Consider the following 19,489-nt stretch of genomic DNA (forward strand, 5'->3'; position numbering starts at 1 on the left):
GTTCTGTCAGATCAGTTAAGCAAGAAAAAGCATTAGGGGCACCTGGATGGTCTCTTGATCTCAGGGTCACGAGTTTAAGCCTCAGGCTGGGGGTGGAGCCTACTTAAAATAAAGAAAAGAAAAAGAAACAAAAGGCATGAAAATTGGAAAGGAAGAAGTAAAAGTCTTTCCCAGATGAAATAATTTTACTATGTAGAAAATCCTAAAGAATCCCCCCCCCCCCAAAAAAAATAGAGCTAAATATACTCAGCAAATTTGCGGGATACAAAATCAACACATAAAAATAAGTTGTATTTGTAAACACTAGCAATGAACAATTTGAAAAGGAAATTAAGAAAACAATTCCAGGGGCGCCTGGGTGGCTCAGTCAGTTAAGCGTCTGACTTTGGCTCAGGTCATGATCTCAGGGTTGGTAGGTTTGAGCTCTGAGTCTTGCTCTGTGCTGACAGTTCAGAGCCTACAGTCTGCTTGGTATTCTGTGTCTCCCTCCCTTTCTGCCCCTCCCCCCACTCATGCTCTGTCTCTCAAAAATAAATAAATATTAAAAAAGTTAAAAGAAAACAATTCCATTTTCAATAGCATTCAAAAGAATAAAATACCTAGGAATAAATTTAACTGAAGTAAAAGATTTGTACACTAAAACCCACGAAATATGGTGAAAAGAAATTAAAGTAGATCTAAATATATGGAAAGACATTCCATTTCTTTGAAAGATTTTTTGTTTTTTAAGTAATCTTTACACCCAACATGGGGCCAGAACTCACAACCCTGAGATCAAGAGTCACATGGTCCACCAACTGAACCAACCAACTCCCAAGACATTCCATTTTTATGAATCGGAAGACTTAATCTGGTTTAAATGGCAATGGCAATCTTCATGGCCTTGGATTTGCCAATGGTTTCTTAGATATGACAATAAAAGTACAAACAACAAAATAAAACAGATAAATTGGACTTCGATAAAACTGAATAGATTTGTGCATCAAAGATCACTGTCAATACAACCCTCAGAATGGGAAACAATATTTGCAAATCATATCTGATGTCTAGTGTCGGAAAAATACAAAAAACTCTTAAAACTCAATAAAAGACAACCTGATTAAACATTGAGTAAAGGATTTGAGTTAGACATTTCTCCAGATGTACAAATGACCAACAAGCACAGTAAAATATGCTTAGCACAGTTAGTCATCAGGGAAGTGCAAGTTAAAATCCACTTGGCACCCACTAGGATGGTTAGAATAAAAAATATGTACAAAAACAAGCGGATGTGGAGAGACTGGAACCCTAGTACATTTCTGATGGGAATGCAAAATGGTGCAGCTGCTGTGGCAAACAGATGGCAATTTCTTAAAATTAAATAATTACCCTAAGACCTAGCAACCCACTCCCAGGTACATATTGAAAAGAATTCAAAATTTTGTATATGAATATTCATAGCAGTGCTATCACAAGAATCAAAATGTGGAATAGTGCAAGGTAAGTGGAAACGATGCACATGTACATCAATGAATGAAGGAAATAAAATGTGGTTTAGCCATATAATGTGATATTATTCAGCCATACAATGGAATGAAATAGCTGCACCATAAATAAACCTTGAAAACATTATGCTAAGTGATAGAGGCCAGTCACAAGAAGTCCCATACTGTATAATTTCATTTATATGAAAGGATCAGAATATTCAAGTCCATTGAGATAGAAAACAGGTTAGTGATTGCCAAGAGTTGGGGCAGGGAAATCAGGAATGACTGTTTGAAGGGTACAGGGTTTCTTTTTGAGCTGATGACATTTTCGGAAACCTTTTTGGAACTAGTGGTGATGGCTGTACAACGTCGTGATTGCACTAAATGGTACTGAATTGCACATTTTAAATTAGTTAAAACGGTACATTTTATGTTGGTGAAGTCATTTGTATATAGGGAGACACAAAATGTGGGCCGCCCCTGCCTAAGTCACAAATCAAGGTCAGCGTGCCCTTCATGGAAACACCTGTCAAGGAAACCTAGCCTACACCAATCACAATCTTCCAACTCAGCTTTAGCTAGCCTACATTAGCCTGGAAAACAGGACCTGTTATGTTTATAAGGAAATCTCGTACCTCTTAGTCAATCGGGACGTGTTCCCTCTTCGCCTCTTCAATGCTCTGTAAATCTCGCGCTTGTCCCAGATCCCTGGGGATCTGTGCTCCACTGCTTGTAAGGCAGTCTAGTCCCCCCATCGGTGGATTATTTTCTCTAGGATAAAGGATAGCAAGCTCGTTACTAAATTGTTCTAGTTTTGTCATTTGACAATATTGTGTGTGTTTTACCGCAGTAAAGACAAACTGATTCTTTGGGGGAAAAACAAAAATCACAGTTATTAAAGTAAATGTACAGGGATGTCTGGCTGGCTCAGTGGGTTAAGTGTCCGACTTCAGCTCAGGTCATGATGTTGCGGTTTGTGAGTTCGAGCCCTGCATCAGGCTCTGTGCTAACAGCTCAGAGCCTGGAGCCTGCTTCGGATTCTGTCTCCCTCTCTCTCTGCCCCTCCCCTGCTCGTGCTCTGTCTCACTGTCTCAAAAATAAATAAAACATAAAAAATTTTTTTTTAAAGTAAACGTACAAATCCACAATCATAAATGAAGATTTTTATACATTCATGAATAGAATACAACAAAGTGAGATATAAATATTTGAACATTAAGTTGTGGCCAATGAGCCTATATGGCACCTCCTATCTGCTATTATAGAATACAAATTCTGTTTCAGGACACACAGCATATTTATAAAAATGGACAAATCTTAACAAATACCTTAGAACCCGTTACTTCCCAGTCATATAGTTTCATTACAATGTAAGATGGGAATCAATAGGAAGATAATTTAAAAATGAAATGAAATACATGAAATCAACATTAGGGGGAAAAGTCAAATGCCTCTTCTCCCCAAATAACTGAGCTAGAAGTAGGAAAAAAAAACATCTGTCATGTTAGTATAGAAAAAGCATTACTAGATGGTGCATTTTGATAGTTAAATCTGGTGTGGGGATATGTCTGCAAGTAGCATGAGTTGGTAGTAAAACGTGTAATTGGGCAAAGACCTACTGAAGAAGCCTATACTCTCCAGTATTAGTAACATAGGTATTTCAATTTTCTACATTGCCTTTGTGTCGTTAGTCATAACCCTTAAATTAAGGATGTCAACTTCCTCACTGATCTTTGGAAGCAGTTGAGATGCCTCATTTCTTTTTTGAGAACGTTTCTGTCAAGTATCATTCAACTCCACTCAAGTACTGTGTTCGACATTCTGAGTCTGAAAACAAGCCGGACTGGGTCTCGGTGCTTCGGCAGCTTACAAACGAGTTGACTTTTAAAAAGGGGACGCTTAAAAAGATCAAGTCCGTATTTTACGAGACTATTTCGGGAAACTGGGCGGGGCTCTGCTTTTCACGGTAGCCGCCTCTCACGGAAAAAAGGGTCGGGCTCCGACCGCCTTTAAAAACCGCCAACGTTCCGTCCCCCACGCCCGCCGCAGTCCCAAGCCCCGCGGGTCTCCGCAGGCTCTCCAGCTCGCCCCGCGCCGTGGTTGGGCCGGAAGCGCACGCGCGGCAAAACTCGGCCCCGCCTCCTGCAGACTTTTACAACCGCCTGGCGGGAAGCTCTCCCGCCCAGTTTGCGCCTCTCCTCATTGACGGCGCCTCGGTCGACGCCCGTCTGGCGGGAGCCTCGGCGCGCGGGTTCCCAGCGATCCGCCGTCGATTGGCAGTGCCTGAGCGGCGCGCGCGGAGTTCGACTGGCGCTGCCTGCGGGGGCGGAGTCGCTGTCTCGGCCGCCGCCGCCACCGCCGCCGCGGGCTTGGTTTGCGAGGAAGGGCCTAGGCCCGGGCCTGCTGTGGGGGGCTCGCCGCGCGCCTGGGCTCGCGTCCCGCCGTCCCCTCGGCCCCAGCTTCGCCCACTTCCGGACCCAGACGGGGCTGGGCGCGGGGAAGACCTGCCGAAGCCATGGAGGACGAGGTGGTCCGCATTGCCAAGAAGATGGACAAGATGGTGCAGAAGAAGAACGCGGTGAGCGCGGCGGGCGACGCGGGCCGGGAGGGAGGCCGGGCGGCTGGCGGGAGCCGGACGTGGCGGGCCTGCGGCCGGGCCCTCGGGGGCTCCCGGCCCGCCCCCGCCGGCCCTTCCCGCGGGGGAAGGCGGCGTGGACCGTGCCGGCGTCCTGGGGCAGGCGGCGGGGCCCCGCGCCGCCGGCGTTAGCACCCGTTCGGAGTACTTCCAAGTCTCTTCGTTGTTAGTGCAGAGGAGTAAACCTGATCGAGGGTAGATTTACTCGCCAGTTACTTCGCCCATTTAGTTTAAGAATCGAGGAGTGTAGAGAGCCCTTCACAGTTTGGGAGGATTCGTTCCCTTTTCCGCGATCGCTGGCTAACAACTAAAAATAACATCGCATGGAGGTTTGTGAGACGTTCTGGACCTCAAGCGGATGAGTTACAATTCCTGTATCTTAGTTTTTAGAAGAATGCTAACCATGCGCTTGATGTATCTCCACCACGCTACAGGTTTGTTTAGCAACCAAAAAGGCAGGGCATGCTAGCGTCTTTGGCAAGTTGCTAAATGTGTTTTTCAAAAGTGGATCTTGTTAGGTGGTAGTATGTAAAAGAGTATGATTAAAACGCACGCCCTCAGGGGTACTGACTGGTCGATGGATTTGGACAGCTGTCACTGCTGAGTACTCTTAAGTGGTTTACAGTTAATACCGGTGGCGTTATCTTGTTAATCGATAAAGTGTGTATGTATGTGAACACGTTGTGGTTTGTGTGAAGTCTTCCAGTTTTGCATTTTTTGTCCACCACTGTGTGTACTTTCAGTCCTCTGATGCAGTGTCACCTGTTTTCAGCTAAAACTCCATGATTGTCTTCGCCTGAATTTATTCCACCCTGCTGGGTACATTTTCAGCATCCGTGTATCTGAAATAACTTATTCCCGTCTACGAAATAAATTTCCTGTCAAACTAATGTGAAGGAGAAAGAGGATGCTCTGATTTGTACAGCACTTTGGAATTACAAAGCATCTGTGCAAAATTCTCTACAGACCCACGACACAGCTACGGTGTACCCATTTTGCAGAGTAAGAAACTGAGTCAGAGAGATTAAGTAGTTCGCCCACTTAAATTAAGTACTGAGCAATTTGGATTAAGCTAGGACCCAGGTTTTCTACTGGACAGCATGCCGGAGCAGAAAATAGTGTTAAACGCTGAATTTTTTAAGACTTTGTATATAGTCTCTTCCTCTTTTTTTAACAGGTGCATTGCCTGGCATGTAATTTCATACCCCGTTAATCTGTATTTGCAATTTTGGCCTTTTAAAATATTTCCTGTTTGTTTTCTGTTCCAGACATTAACCTTTACCGTTTAGTTTTCTCATTGATACGGCCCTTTCATTTCCCCACTGCAAGTGATGAGATCTGGTTATTTAACAGGCTGAGCATTTATTTTGTTTAAACTGGAAAAGTTTTTTTCTTTGCCTGGAGTTCCCTGGATTCCCACAGTAGAAGCTCCTTGGGGAAAAAGGCCTTTTGTTGGGTACCTTTTTTCTCTACTCAGGCCATAATGTGTATCCATTAATCATCTAATGATTGTTTTCTTTCCTTGTAATAGGTGTTTCATAAAAATGACTAATTCCTTAGTGGATAAATATGGAGAAGACCAGTTTGTATTTATTTGCAGTTCTCAAGTTACAAGCAAATAATGAGTCTGGGTGAGAATGAGGAACAACTTTACAGACACTCCTCAAATCTCATTTATCTGATAGTTTGAAACTTTACCAATATGAAAACTTAACCCCAAAAAGAAAGATAAAATTGACTGGCTCTTTTATGTTTTTTGTTTGTTTGTTTTGTTCCTTCTTCTTTTCCCTGTATATCTTACAGAAATTCAAATTGGCAAATGAAATAAAGAGAAAGGGGTCTTGAATGACTCTCTCTTTGCCTTCCAAAGCACATCATTCCACGAATAGCTTTTTTAAAAATTAAAAAAAAATTTTTTTTAATGTCTATTTATTTTTGAGAGTGAGAAAGACAGAGCATGAGCAGCATGAGCATGAGGGGCAGAGAGAGAGGGAGACACAGAATCCGGAGCAGGCTCCAGGCTCTGAGCTGTCAGCACAGAACACACGGGGCTGGAACTCATGGACTGCAAGATCATCACCTGGGCCGAAGTCAGACGCTTAAGTGACTGAGCCATCCAGGGGCCCCTAAAAATTTTCTTTAGAGAGCGTGAGAGCATGAGCAGGGGAGAGGGGCAAAGGGAGGGCGGGGGGGGGGGAGAGGGAGAGAGGGGGAGAAGGGGCGGGACAGAAAATCTTAAGCAGGCTCCATTGCTCAGTGTGGAGCCCAACGCGGGACCTGATCCCATGGCCCTGGGATCATGTCCTGAGCCGAAATTAAGAGTTGGACGCTTAAGCGACTCAGCTACCCAGGTTCCCCCACAAAGAGCTTTTAAGGAGGTCAGTAATTTAACAGAAGTTGTTCTGGGGTTTGTAGGATTATGGTAGATTTGTTTCTCCCTCTTTTTTTTTTTTTTTTTTTTTTTTTTGTGATGTCCAGATTTTTCTGTGAGCTTTTTAAAATATTAAAAAAAATTTTTTTAATGTTTATTTTTTTGACAGAGAGCGAGAGAGAGCATGTGTGAGTTGGGGAGGGGCAGAGAGAGAGAGGTAGACAGAATTCTCTGAAGCAGGCTCCAGGGTCTGAGCTGTCAGCACAGAGCCGGACGCAGGGCTCGAAATCACGAACCGTGAGATCATGACCTGACCCGAAGTCCGACACTTAACCAACTGAGCCACCCAGCTGCCCCTAAAATATTACTTACGCTACGGGTGCCTGGCTCAGTTGGTTAAGTGTCGGACTTCGGCTCAGGTCATGATCTCACGGTTCGTGGGTTCGAGCCCGGCGTCGGGCTCTGCTGACAGCTCAGAGCCTGAATGGAGCCTGTTTCAGATTCTGTGTCTCCCTCTCTCTCTCTGCTCCTCCCCTGTTCACACGGTGTCTCTGTCTCAAGAATAAATAAACGTTAAAAAAAATTTATAAAAAATATTACTTAAGCTATGAAAAAGTAAACTTTGCTTGAAGAATAGTAGTTGTCCTCTTTAATTGACAAGTTTAAGTGCTGTTGTTGGATATTGTTTTGTTTTAATAAAAAGGTTAGGTGTCACCTTTAAGTAATAATAAAAACAGCTACTATTTATTGAATTATTACTCTGAGCCAGGTATTCAGCTAAGTATTGCCTACCTATTCTTCAGTTTTACAAGATAAGTATTTCAAAAGTAAGGAAACTATTTGGAAAGTAAAGTGAGTTGTCCTAAACCAAATAGCTAGAAATGAAGAGGTGAATCTAAATCTGTTTTGCTTAAAGTCAGTACTATGTTAAGAGGCAATGTCTCTAGAAGACCCGGTTTTTGAAACTTGCATGGGTGCAGTTAAGTGAATATAAGGCCAGGAAGTAAGGGTGTTTGTTTTTCTGGGGCAGGAAGGTTTCCATAAATATCCAATCAGTATCCTGACCTTAGTATTTATCCAGAATGTTGCCCTATCTTTATAATTGATCTTAAACAGTGTTAGCAGTTTTACAAGTGCCCACTCTGAGGCCTTGATGAGCCACGTAAGTTAGTTCCAAATATTCAGATATTCGTTTTTTTTTTAAACTATCACTTAAAAAAATTTTTTTTTATTGTGTATTCCTTTTTCTAGAGAGAGAGACACACACACATAGAGCATGAATAGGGGAGGGGCAGAGAGAGAGGGAGACGCAGAATCCGAAGCAGGCTCCAGGCTCCGAGCTGCCAGCACAGAGCCTGACGCGGGGCTCGAACTCAGGAACCGTGAGATCATGACCTGAGCTGAAGTCGGCCGCTTAACCGACTGAGCCACCCAGGCACCCCAGATACTAGTTTTTTTTTTAAGTTTATATATTTATTTTGAGAGAGAGCGCATGCCAGTTGGGGAGGGGCAGAGAGGAAGGGAAAGAGATTCTTAAGCAGACTCCATTCTGTCAGCACAGAACCCAGCTCGAGGTTCGAATTCACGAACTGTGAGATTATGCCCTGAGCTGGAATCAAGTCAGATGCTCAGCTGACTGAGCCACCCCCGCACTGCTGGTATTTGTTGTTTTTTTTTATAATTTTTACTTGATGTCAATAGGCAAGTCTGACTCCTAATCTGGGTTCAAATCTTGGCTCTTCTGAACTTTAGCAGTGTGATCTTAGGCAAGTTCCTTAGCATCTTTAAAATGTCTTTTTTTTTTTTCTTTTGGTGGTAAATTGGAGATGACTTAGTAAAGATTAGATGAATATGAAATTCTTGACAATGCCTAAGATATGGTAAGGGCTAAAAAACCTTGTGTGTTTTTTTTTGTAAAGGATTTATGACATGACTGTAGAAGAAGGAGTGAGGTAACTTAGAAGTTTCAAATTCATAGATTTTGTGAGTAGTGTTGAGCTTTGTTTATTATGATTTTTTCGGTGAAGGCTCGACTGAGTAGAATTCAGTTGTTAGGAGAGAAGTTGAAATTGTATGTCAAAATACAGGAGCTGGTATACATGGAATGTAAATTTTTTCTTTTTTTTAATTAAAATTTTATTTATTAGAGAAAGAGGCAGGGAGGGGTAGAGGGAGAGAGGGAGAGAGAGGGAGAGAGAGAATCCCAAGCAGGCTCTGCACTGTCAGCACAGAGCCTGATGTGGGGCTTGAACCCATAAACTGTGAGACCATGATCTGAGCTGAAATCAAGACTTAGACACCTAACCTACTGGCCACCTAGGAGCCCTAAAATTTCTAAGTCTTCTACCTGATTTGAAGAAAAAACTTCAGTTTTCATATGAGGGTTAGACTGATTAGTATAAATCAAAATTTAGAATGACTACACATAGTTTTTAATTTTTTTATTAAATTTTTTTTAATGTTTTATTTTTTAAGAGAGAGGGACAGAACACAAACAAGGGAGGGGCAGAGAGAGAGGGAGACACAGAATCTAAAAACAGGTTCCAGGCTCTGAGCTGTCAGCACAGAGTCCAGTGTGGGGCTTGAACCCACGAACCATGAGATCATGACCTGAGCTGAAGTTGGATGCTCAACGGGCTGAGCCACCCAGGTACCCCTGACTACACACAGTTTTTAAAAACAGTCTTATTAAGATATACAATACAGTTCACCCCTTTAAAAGTGTACAGTTTGGGGCACCTGGGTGGCTCAGTCGGTTGAGCATCCGACTTCGGCTCAGATCATGATCTCATGGTTTGTGAGTTCGAGCCTTGCGTTGGACTCTGTGCTGACAGCTTGGAGACTGGAGCCTGCTTCGGATTCTGCGTCTCCCTCTCTCTCTGCCCCTCCTGTGCTCATGCTCTGTCTCTGTCTCCTTCAAAAATAAATAAACATTAAAAAAAATTTAAAAATCTTTTACTCCTACCCCCCTCTCTCAAAAATGAATAAACATTAAAAAAAATGTAAAAAAGTGTGCAATTCAGTGGTTTTTAGTATATTCACAGATTTGGGTAGCTCTTACAACACTAATTGAAGAGCACTTTGATCACTCCAAAAAGAAACCTGTACCCATTAGGTAGTCACCATGTATCTGCCCCCGCAACCACTTATCTGTTTGTCTGTGGATTTGCTGCTCTGGACATTTTCTGTAAATGGACTTATACCACGTGTGTTTGTATAAATGGAATCACACAATATGTGGTCTTCTATGACAGGCTTCTTTCAGTTAGTGTTTTCAGGATTCATCTATACTAACAGCAAGTATCAGTACTTTGTTCCTTTGTGTTGCAGAATAGCACTCCACTGTACTGGTGGACGTACCACATTTTGTTTATTCATTCATCATTTGATGGACATTTTGGGCTGTTTCCACTTTTTGACCATGATGAGTAATGCTGCTAAGAACGTTTGGTGCAGGTGTTTGTGTGGACATATGTTTGTTTTTTGTTTTTTTTTTTTTTACTCTTGGGTATATACCTAGGAGTAGAATTGTTAGGTCATATAACTATGTTTAACCTTTTGAGAAATTGACAAACTGTTTTCCAAAGTTGCACGATTTTAAATTCTTACCAGCAGTTGGTGGGCATTCCATTGCATGGAGTCTTCATCAACACTTGCATGTTTTTTGATTATAGCCCTCACAGTGGGTGTAAAAAGGTGTCTCATTGTGGTTTTGATTTGCATTTCTCGGATGACTGATGATGGTGAAAATTTTTCATTGTTGGCCATTTCTATATATTTGGAGAAATGTTCAGATCCTTTGCCCATTTTTAAACTATTTGTATTTTTGAGTTGTAAGAGTTCTTTGTATTCTGAATATTAGACTTATGGAAGACAGGATTTGTATATATTGCCTTGCATTCTGTGGGTTATCTTTTCACTCTCTTGATAGTGTCTTTTCTTTCAGTTTTGATGAAGTCAATTTTATATATTTTTTCTTTTGTTTGGTGTAGAATAAATGCACATTTGAGATGACATAATAAAATTATAATTTCTAGTATATAGTGATGTTCCTGAGCCATAATTCAAATATTTACAGTGTTTCCTTTTAAAAAAAAATGAATAGCATCTTAGTTTTTTAAGCCTTGAAATCTTATAATTCTTTTTTTTTTTTTTTAATTTTTTTTTTTTTTTTCAACGTTTATTTATTTTTTTGGGACAGAGAGACAGAGCATGAACAGGGGAGGGGCAGAGAGAGAGGGAGACACAGAATCGGAAACAGGCTCCAGGCTCTGAGCCATCAGCCCAGAGCCTGACGCGGGGCTCGAACTCACGGACCGCGAGATCGTGACCTGGCTGAAGTCGGACGCTTAACCGACTGCGCCACCCAGGCGCCCCTGAAATCTTATAATTCTTACTGAGAGGTGTTTGAGTTGATTGAGGTTAAATAATGCTTACTTAAAATGCTGGTTTATGGCTTTTTGAGAATATTGTTATGATGGAAGTAGATAAATCTTTTTATCTCTTTGTATCCCTTATCAACCATATCCTACATGTCAGGCACTCTATTTCAATACTTCATATGTTTTTTATTACTCCATTTGACCATTTGAATTCTTCTAGGTCAGTGTATTATGCTGTCCTACATATGAAGAAACTGAAGCTTGAAAAAGAAGTAACATTCTCAAGATCTTATAATTAGGAAATGGCAGTGCATAGATTTGAATTTCGATCTGATATATATATATATGTATATATATAGGTATATCTCTCTATATCTATATAGATATATGTCACGCATATCTATACACACATACGTATGTATATATAAGTATGTGTGTGTGTGTGTGTGTTCTTAACTGTATATTCCATGTTGCTTCCTTCTCCATACATCTTCTTGAGGAGGATGTTTGTGTCCTATACAAAGTTGTATATGCTCTGTGCTAAGTACAAGTTTGAATGCAATATTTTGTAAAAGTACTTGTTTCTGATGACAGTACCAACCATATAATAAAGTCATGTGATAGTATTGTTTATTCTTCAGCCAGTACTGTGAACTAAATTTGACTCTGGAAGATAAGGTAGAATCTTTCTTTCTCTTGCATCATTATCTGTAGGAGATGCTGCAATCTAATAGACTTGACCTTTAGAGGCAGGTGATTATTGGGGAAGGATAGAATTTAGTTTCTTGTTTGGTAATGCTATTCACCCAAGTTCACAGAGCAGAACTGCTACCAGTGGACCTAGGAAATGGAGAGAGCAGCGGTGTGAGGGTCTGGAGATTATAATTCTTGTCCTTTTATATTACCTATCAGTTGGCCAAGTCACTTTCCTTTTCTGAATTTGTTTCTTTGTATAATTGAAGTTTTGAAGTAGATATTCAAAGGTTTATGTTTATTTTAAATTCCCTGAAGTCACAAAAGATTTGTCTTGCTCACTGTTGTATCCTCAGAGTTTGGTACACAGTGTTAGTATTTGTTGGGAGGCATAAGTATAATTTGACAGAAGTGAGTAGATTTCACCTTTTTTAGTTAGTAATAATCATATGACTGTGCAGGTTTCCTAAATTGTCTGGATTTTCAATTCCTCTTCTGTAAAATGGAGAGAAAAAGATTACCTTTTTCTATAGGGTTTATTGTGAAGATGGAATTGCATGTATATATATGTGTATACATACATATGCACATATATATACACACATATATAAAGGGCTTACCATGATGCTTGGCACATAGTAATATTCAAAGAAGCTTTTGTCACTGAATTAATATATATGATCATCTGTTTTTTGCCTTTTTGTTCATTTAGATTATCATAGTTGTTTATTTCTTAAAGAACCGTGATTGAAATATTCATCTTATTTGGCCAGAACACAGTGTAATTATGAGAAAGGTCATAGCGTCATCCAATTAATGTTATTTTGCTTTTTCTTCCTTCCATAGCTTGTATCTCTAATTTCAGTCTCACCAAAGAGATCTGAGTGTAAAGGGAGAGTGTGATGAAATTAATGCAAATCTTATCTATTGCTTGGAAAGCAACTTAAACCTTATGCCACATTGCTGATGTGTTAGAAGAATCAACTTTATATGTGGCAGACCGCATTATGTAAGTCTAAGGAGACGCTGCATTTTCAAGGACTCCTAGAAGTGTGGTTCTTTATCTTCCTCTCTAATTGATCCTAGGTCAGAAATGGATTGGAAAGTCCATGGAGGCATAGGTAGAAGAAAAATGTCTATGGTAGTTATAGGATACAAGTCCACAATCTCTTAATCAAAACTTTTAGAGTCTGATATATTTGAGAATTCCAAAATTGTCACGTTTAAAAAAAAATTTTTTTTTAATGTTTGTTTATTTTTGAGAGACACAGAGTGTGAGCCGTGGAGGGGCAGAGAGCAAGGGACACACAGAATCTGAAATAGGCTCCAGCTCCGAGCTGTTAACACAGAGCCCAACGTGGGGCTCGAACTCATGAGCTGTGAGGTCATTACCTAGCTGAAGTCGGATGCCTAACCAACTGAGCCACCCGGATGCCCCTCAGGTTTTTAAAAATTAAAAAAAAAAATCCATATTTTTAATTTGTTTATTTTAACCATGTTTATTTATTTTTAATTTACATCCAAGTTAGTTAGCATATAGTGCAACATGATTTCAGGAGTAGATTCCTTAATGCCCCTTCCCCATTTAGCCCATCCCCCCTCCTACAACCCCTCCAGTAACCCTCTGTTCTCCATATTTAAGAGTCTCTTATGTTTTTTCCCCCTCCCTGTTTTTATATTATTTTTGCTTCCTTTCCCTTATGCTCATCTGTTTTGTATCTTAAAGTCCTCATAATGAGTGAAGTCATATGATATTTGTCTTTCTCTGACTAATTTCGCTTAGCATGATACCCTCTAGTTCCATCCATGTGATTGCAGATGGCAAGATTTCATTCTTTTTGATTGCTGAGCACCTCAGGTTTTATTAAGATAATATGGTACATACATTATATATCTTCAACAGGATCTGGGCAGTTCCTAGTAATCAGACATTAACATTTTTATAGTGAAATGTAGTACTGTCACACGAAGTGGGATATATAGAACATAAATGGCTTTACGTATGTTGAGATTAGGTGTTGTTGGCAAATGAGTTTGTTGAAAATCTGTGAGAAATCTTGCTTTTCAAAGGTTTTTGGTTTGGGGATTTATAGATGGGGGATTGAAGAACCCATTTGCTCACAAGATGTCATTTCTGTAGAATTTCTGATTAACAGTAAATTTAAAGTCAGTGTTGGTTTTCTTCTCTAACACCTGCAGTGTTTCACTGTTTTTAGTTACCTCTAAAAATAATTTGTAGAATTTTAAGATCAGAAGGGATCTTTAAGAAGTAAATCGTTAAAATCCTTCATAATAAAAAAACAAAACAGGTGCCTGGGTGGCCCAGTCGGTTGACTGTTCAACTCTTGTTTTTGGCTCAGGGTCATGATCTCATGGTTTGTGAGATTGAGCCCTGTGTCAGACTCTGTGCTGAGTGTGGAGCCTGCTTAGGATTCTCTCTTCCCCCACTTTTCTTTCTCTCTCTCTCGTCCCCTCTGCCCTTCTCCCCTGCTCACACTCTCTCTAAAAAAAAAAAAAAAACTTAAAAAAAATCCTTCATAGTAACCTGTCTCATAATTGTTTTTGAACTTAAGTTTTAAATTAAAATAACATACCTGTTGCCAGAAGGAAAGTTAATGTTTTTTTATTCTCCACAGCTGAGTCTGTTGTCTGTCAACTTTATTTTTTTTAATTAATTAATTAATGAAATCTCTGCATCCAACATGGGGCTCTGACTCATGACCTCTGAGATCAAGAGTTGCATGCTTTACCCACTAAGCCAGCCAGGCACCCTGATGTCAAGTTTATTTTATTTTACTTATTTTTTAAGTGTCAGTTGTTGTTTTTTTTTTTTTTTAAGTTTATTTATTTTGAGAGAGAGAGCGCATACCCAGGGGAGGTGCAGAGAGAGAATCCCAATCAGACTGCGCTGTGGGGCTTGATCTCACGACCTGGAGTCATGACCTGAGGAGAAATCAAGAGTCAGATGCATAACTGAGCCACCCGGGCGCTCCTGTCAAGTTTAAATGGAAAAATTACATGACTGGAAGCCTTGACTCAATTTTATATTTAAGAAATATGATAATGCCATGAGGGTTCCGTGCTTGTTTCTTCCTTGGGGGTACATGTTGAGGGACATGCTCTGGGGCTTTCTAGTTCCCTGGGGTATGCTGTGTTTCATTGATTCGTAGGGTGCCTAGTTTTTGTATTTTACCATTTCAGAAAGCAGAATGAGTTACACATGTATTGTCGACCAGATGGCTATTGGGATGTACTTTCACAGGCAGAACATCAAACCCAGCATCAACATTTGCAGAGTGGGTGTCAGTGGCTTGGAAGAAACTCTTAAAGACATTAGTGGAGTGCTCTTTGAACCTTAGGGAACCAAATGGTTGAAGAGCAGTGGGGGTGAAAACAACTAGCTCTCTACACACTACAAAGCCAGGTAAGAGCTAAAGGCTTTTAGCTCTTTGATGGCTGCTGCTTCTTCTTCTTCTTCTTCTTCTTCTTCTTCTTCTTTTTAATGTTTTATTTATTTTTGAGACAGAGAGAGACAGCATGAGCAGGGGAGGGGCAGAGAGAGAGTGAGACACAGAATCTGAAGCAGGTTCCAGGCTCTGAGCTGTCGGCACAGAGCCCGGTGTGGGCCTGGAACCCATGGGCCATGCGATCATGGCCCTGAGCCGAAGTCGGACACTCAACCGACTGAGCCACCCAGGCGCCCCTTTGATGGCTTCTTTTATGAAATGCTGCATTACTACTGTTTTCTCTACAACTTTTTTGTGGATAAAAACAGATATAATTGAATCTGAGTCAATAAGTGATTCATAATCATTGGATTCTGAATGTGAAGTAGTTTTAGAAGCACCTTAGCTAATTTATTTTGCTTATGTTTTTCTTTTATGTATGTAAAAGGTGGCACATGATCAAAACTTCAAGTTTACAAGAATTATAAAAGTGTGAAGAAGTGATAAGAAAATACTATGATAGTTTAATAGTTTTTTTATTAGTGGCATATAGAATAATGTGTACAAATATAGTACATTAAGTGAATATTAAACCAAGTAAAATATGATTAAGTGAGGGTATTAGGTTAAATATGATACATAAATGAATATCAAATTGGAATATTTGGCCACAAGGTATAAGGTCGTGCTGTTGCTTCTCATTTCATTCCTTTTTTAATTTTAGGTGCTTTATGTAATTCTTTTAGGAGTCTTATTTTGTTCTGTCTTCATCGTCTATATGGGAGTCTTTGATTCTAGATGGCAGTGGACAGGCCTATGAGCTTAACATACATCTTAATTCTGAATTTTCTCTCAGAATCTGCTTTTTACTACTTTGTAGGAATTAGGTAGACAGTATTGTTTCTGTGGTTTTTTTTAATTAAAAAAATTTTTTTATTTTATTTTATTTTATTTTATTTATTTATTTATTTTTCAACGTTTATTTATTTTCGGGACAGAGAGAGACAGAGCATGAACAGGGGAGGGGCAGAGAGAGAGGGAGACACAGAATCGGAAACAGGCTCCAGGCTCTGAGCCATCAGCCCAGAGCCCGACGCGGGGCTTGAACTCACGGACCGCGAGATTGTGACCTGGCTGAAGTCGGACGCTTAACTGACTGCGCCACCCAGGCGCCCTAAAAAAATTTTTTTAATGTTTTTTTATTTTTGAGAAGAGAGAGAGTGTGAATAGGGAAGGGGCAGAGAGGAAGAGAGACACAGAATCTGAAGCAGGCTCCAGGCTCCAAGCTGTCAGCACAGAGCCCACGTGGGGCTCGAACTCATGAACCGTGAGATCATGACCTGAGCTGAAGTCAGACGCTTAACTGACTGAGCCATCCAGGCGCCCCAAATTTTTTTAATGTTTTATTTGTTTTTGAGAGAGAGAGAGACAGAGTGTGAGTGGGGGAGGGCCAGAGAGAGAGGGAGACACAGAATCGGAAGCAGGCTCCAGGCTCTGAGCTGTAAGCACAGAGCCCGACGTGGGGCTTGAACGCACCAACCGTGAGATCATGACCCGAGCTGAAGTCGGGCGCTTAACCGAATGAGCCATCCAGGCACCCCAACAACAGTGCTTTTGTGACAGATGAGTAAGAAACAGGAGACCTCAAGAGAATTCTAGTAAAGACAGGCCCTTTCCCACTCTCACTGTGTGTGAATGCTAGAGGTGCTATAGTATCTTCTGACCCCCATTCCTGCTTTTTCAGGGTTGGCTCCTTAATCAAATAGGTGTTCTTCATGGAAATGTGGGGTGTGTTATGCTACCAGGGTAAGAAACACATTTTACATTTCAAATTTGGACACATATAAACAAATATTATTTAAAATGAACTTTAACAAACAAGTGCTGGTCATAGTCCAGTAAATGGATCTTATGTTCCTTTAATGAGTTGCAATCATTATTTGGAAAACACTACCCCTCTTTCCCTGCCCCCCTTTATGTATGTATGTATATATATATATATGTGTGTGTGTGTATATATATACATATATATGTGAATGTATATGTATATATATATATATATATATCATCCTGGTATGCACATATATATGTGTATATATATGTATACATATATATACACACACACACACACACACACACCATCCTCATATGAATAAGTGAGCCATAGTGAGTTGTGGATGGGAAAACGTAAATTTAAATCTCTAGTTAGTCCTTGTTTTACCATCTGGGAAATTGCATCTGCAATTATTTTATTTTATTTTATAGGCTGGAGCATTGGATTTACTGAAGGAGCTTAAGAATATTCCCATGACCCTGGAATTATTACAGGTATGTGCTAAAATGTGTCATGATTTGGATAGTTAATTGTCCTAAAATGCCAAAACATTTTTACTACCAATAAGTTTTTTGTATTGTCCTGTTACGGTGTAAATCATTTTTAACTCTTTTTTTTTTTAAAAGATGGTAACATAAATCAATAATCTAAGTTATCATTATAGAAAAAGTTGCCTTCTCAAGAAGAATAAAATCTAAATCTTCCAAGTTTGTAATCTCACCGTGAAAGGAAAGGAAGTTGGACTCTTGGCCCTGATTTGATTTCCCAAAAGCTCACTTTCTTTGTCAGTGACAGCAGCTGCCATCAGGACACCAGCCTCTGGGGTGCCTTTTAGCAGCCGTTCCTCATTTCTCCCCCTTCTGCCCTAGGAATCACTAATCGAGCCACATTTTTGTCTCTACAGATTTACCTATTCTGGAAGTTTCATATAAATGAAATCATGTAATATATGACCTTTTGTGTCTGCCTGCCTTGTTTTTTTTCCTTTGAAGATTAAAAAATTTCTTTATTTTAATTATGATCTACCCCTCAACGTGGGGCTCAAACTCGTGACCTGAAGATCAAGAGTCGCATGCTCTCCCGGCAGAGTCAGCCAGGTGCCCCTTTGGCCTTTACTCAGCATAATCTTTTCAGGGTTCATCCATGTTGTAGCATGTGTCAGTCCCTCGTTCCCTTTTATGGCTGAATAATAGTCCACTGTATGGTTATACCACATTTTGTTTATCCATTTGTCATTTGATGGACATTTGGGTTGTTTCTACTTTTTTGGTTGTTATGACTCATGCTGCTTGCTGTGCACATTCATGTACAGGTTTGTGTGTTTTTGGTTCTCTCTGGTAGAGATCTGAAAGAGTCGAAATGATGAGTTGTATGGTAACTTTATGTTGAATATTTTGAGGACCTGCCAGACTGTTTTCCCACGTGACCGTATCATTTTACATTCTCAGGAGCAAGTAAACGAAGGTTCCAGTTTATCCACATTCTTGCCAACACTTATTATTTGTCTTTGATTATAGCCATCTTACTGGGCGTGAAGTGATATTTCATTGTGGTGTTTATTTCCATTTCCCAAATGACTAATGTCGAACATCTTTTTCATACGCTTCTTAACCAGTCATATATTTTCTTTGGAGAACTGTTTTTTCAGATCCTTTTCCTGTTTTGAAATTGGATAATTTGTCTTTTTAGTTTTAAGTTGTAATAGTTCTTTATATATTCTAGATACAAGTCCATTATGAGATACAGGATTTTCAAGTGTTACCTCCCCTGGGCTTTACTTTCTTAGTGGTGTTCTTTGAAACACAAAAGCTTAAAATTTTGTTGTAGTCTGATTTATTGTTTTCTTTGGTTGCTTGTGCTTTAGTTGCCTAATTCAGGGCTACAAAAATTTATTCTTTTGTTTTTTAGCTCTCTCATTTAGTTCTGTGATTCATTTTGAGTTAATTTTCATGTGTGGTATAAAGAAGTCCAATTTCATTCTTTTATGCATGGATATCTAGTTCAGCTTTTTTTAAAAAATGCTATCTATCTATCTATCTATCTATTTATTTATTTATTTTTGAGAGAGAGAGAGAGAGAGAGAGAGAGAGAGAGAGGGAACGTGAGCAGGGGAGGGGCAGAGAGAGACACAGACACACACAACACACACAACCTCCCCCACCCCCCCAGAATCCGAGCTGGCAGCACAGATCCTGACTCGGGGGCTTGAACTCACGAACTGTGAGATAACTTGAGGCCAAGTCAGATGCTTAACCGACTGAGCCACCCAGGCACCTCTCACCTTTTTAAAATATTCTTCTCTCTAATGAATTATCTTGAGATCCTTATTGAAAATCAGTGACAGAAAAATGTAGGGATTTATTTCTGGATTCTTAAATCTATTAATTGTGTCTCTCCTTATATAGGACCACATTGCCTTGATCATTGAGGTTTTGTAGTAAGTTTTGAATTTGGGAATTAGGCGTCCTTCAATTTTTTCAAGATTGTTTTGGCTATTTTGGGTCCCTTGTATTTCCATATGAACTTTAGGATAAGCTTATCAATTTCTGCACAAAAGGCAGCTGGGATTTTAATAGGGATTTTATTTTAGTCTGATTTTCTTAGCATTGCAATCTTAACATTTAAATCTTATGATCCATGTATATGGGATGCCTTTACATGT

The 19,489-nt window shown here is 40.0% G+C and overlaps 1 protein-coding gene across 2 annotated transcripts in view; it reads left to right on the forward strand.

The window, feature by feature from the left end:
* Nucleotides 1-3,810: 3,810 nt before the first annotated feature.
* Nucleotides 3,811-19,489, forward strand: part of TCEA1 (transcription elongation factor A1) — a 43,703-nt gene continuing 28,024 nt past the window's right edge. The window contains exons 1-2 of one of the 2 annotated variants that reach the window (XM_030303707.1): nucleotides 3,811-4,044; nucleotides 17,259-17,321. In XM_030303707.1, coding sequence (XP_030159567.1) covers nucleotides 3,982-4,044; nucleotides 17,259-17,321 — 126 coding nt within the window. In that variant the 5' untranslated portion in view covers nucleotides 3,811-3,981. Of the gene's footprint in view, nucleotides 4,045-14,772; nucleotides 14,972-17,258; nucleotides 17,322-19,489 lie in introns of those variants that run through there. The other variant, XM_030303708.2, reaches the window with a different exon arrangement.

The sequence above is a fragment of the Lynx canadensis genome, chromosome F2 (assembly GCF_007474595.2).
Source record: "Lynx canadensis isolate LIC74 chromosome F2, mLynCan4.pri.v2, whole genome shotgun sequence".
Classification (NCBI taxonomy): domain Eukaryota; kingdom Metazoa; phylum Chordata; class Mammalia; order Carnivora; family Felidae; genus Lynx; species Lynx canadensis.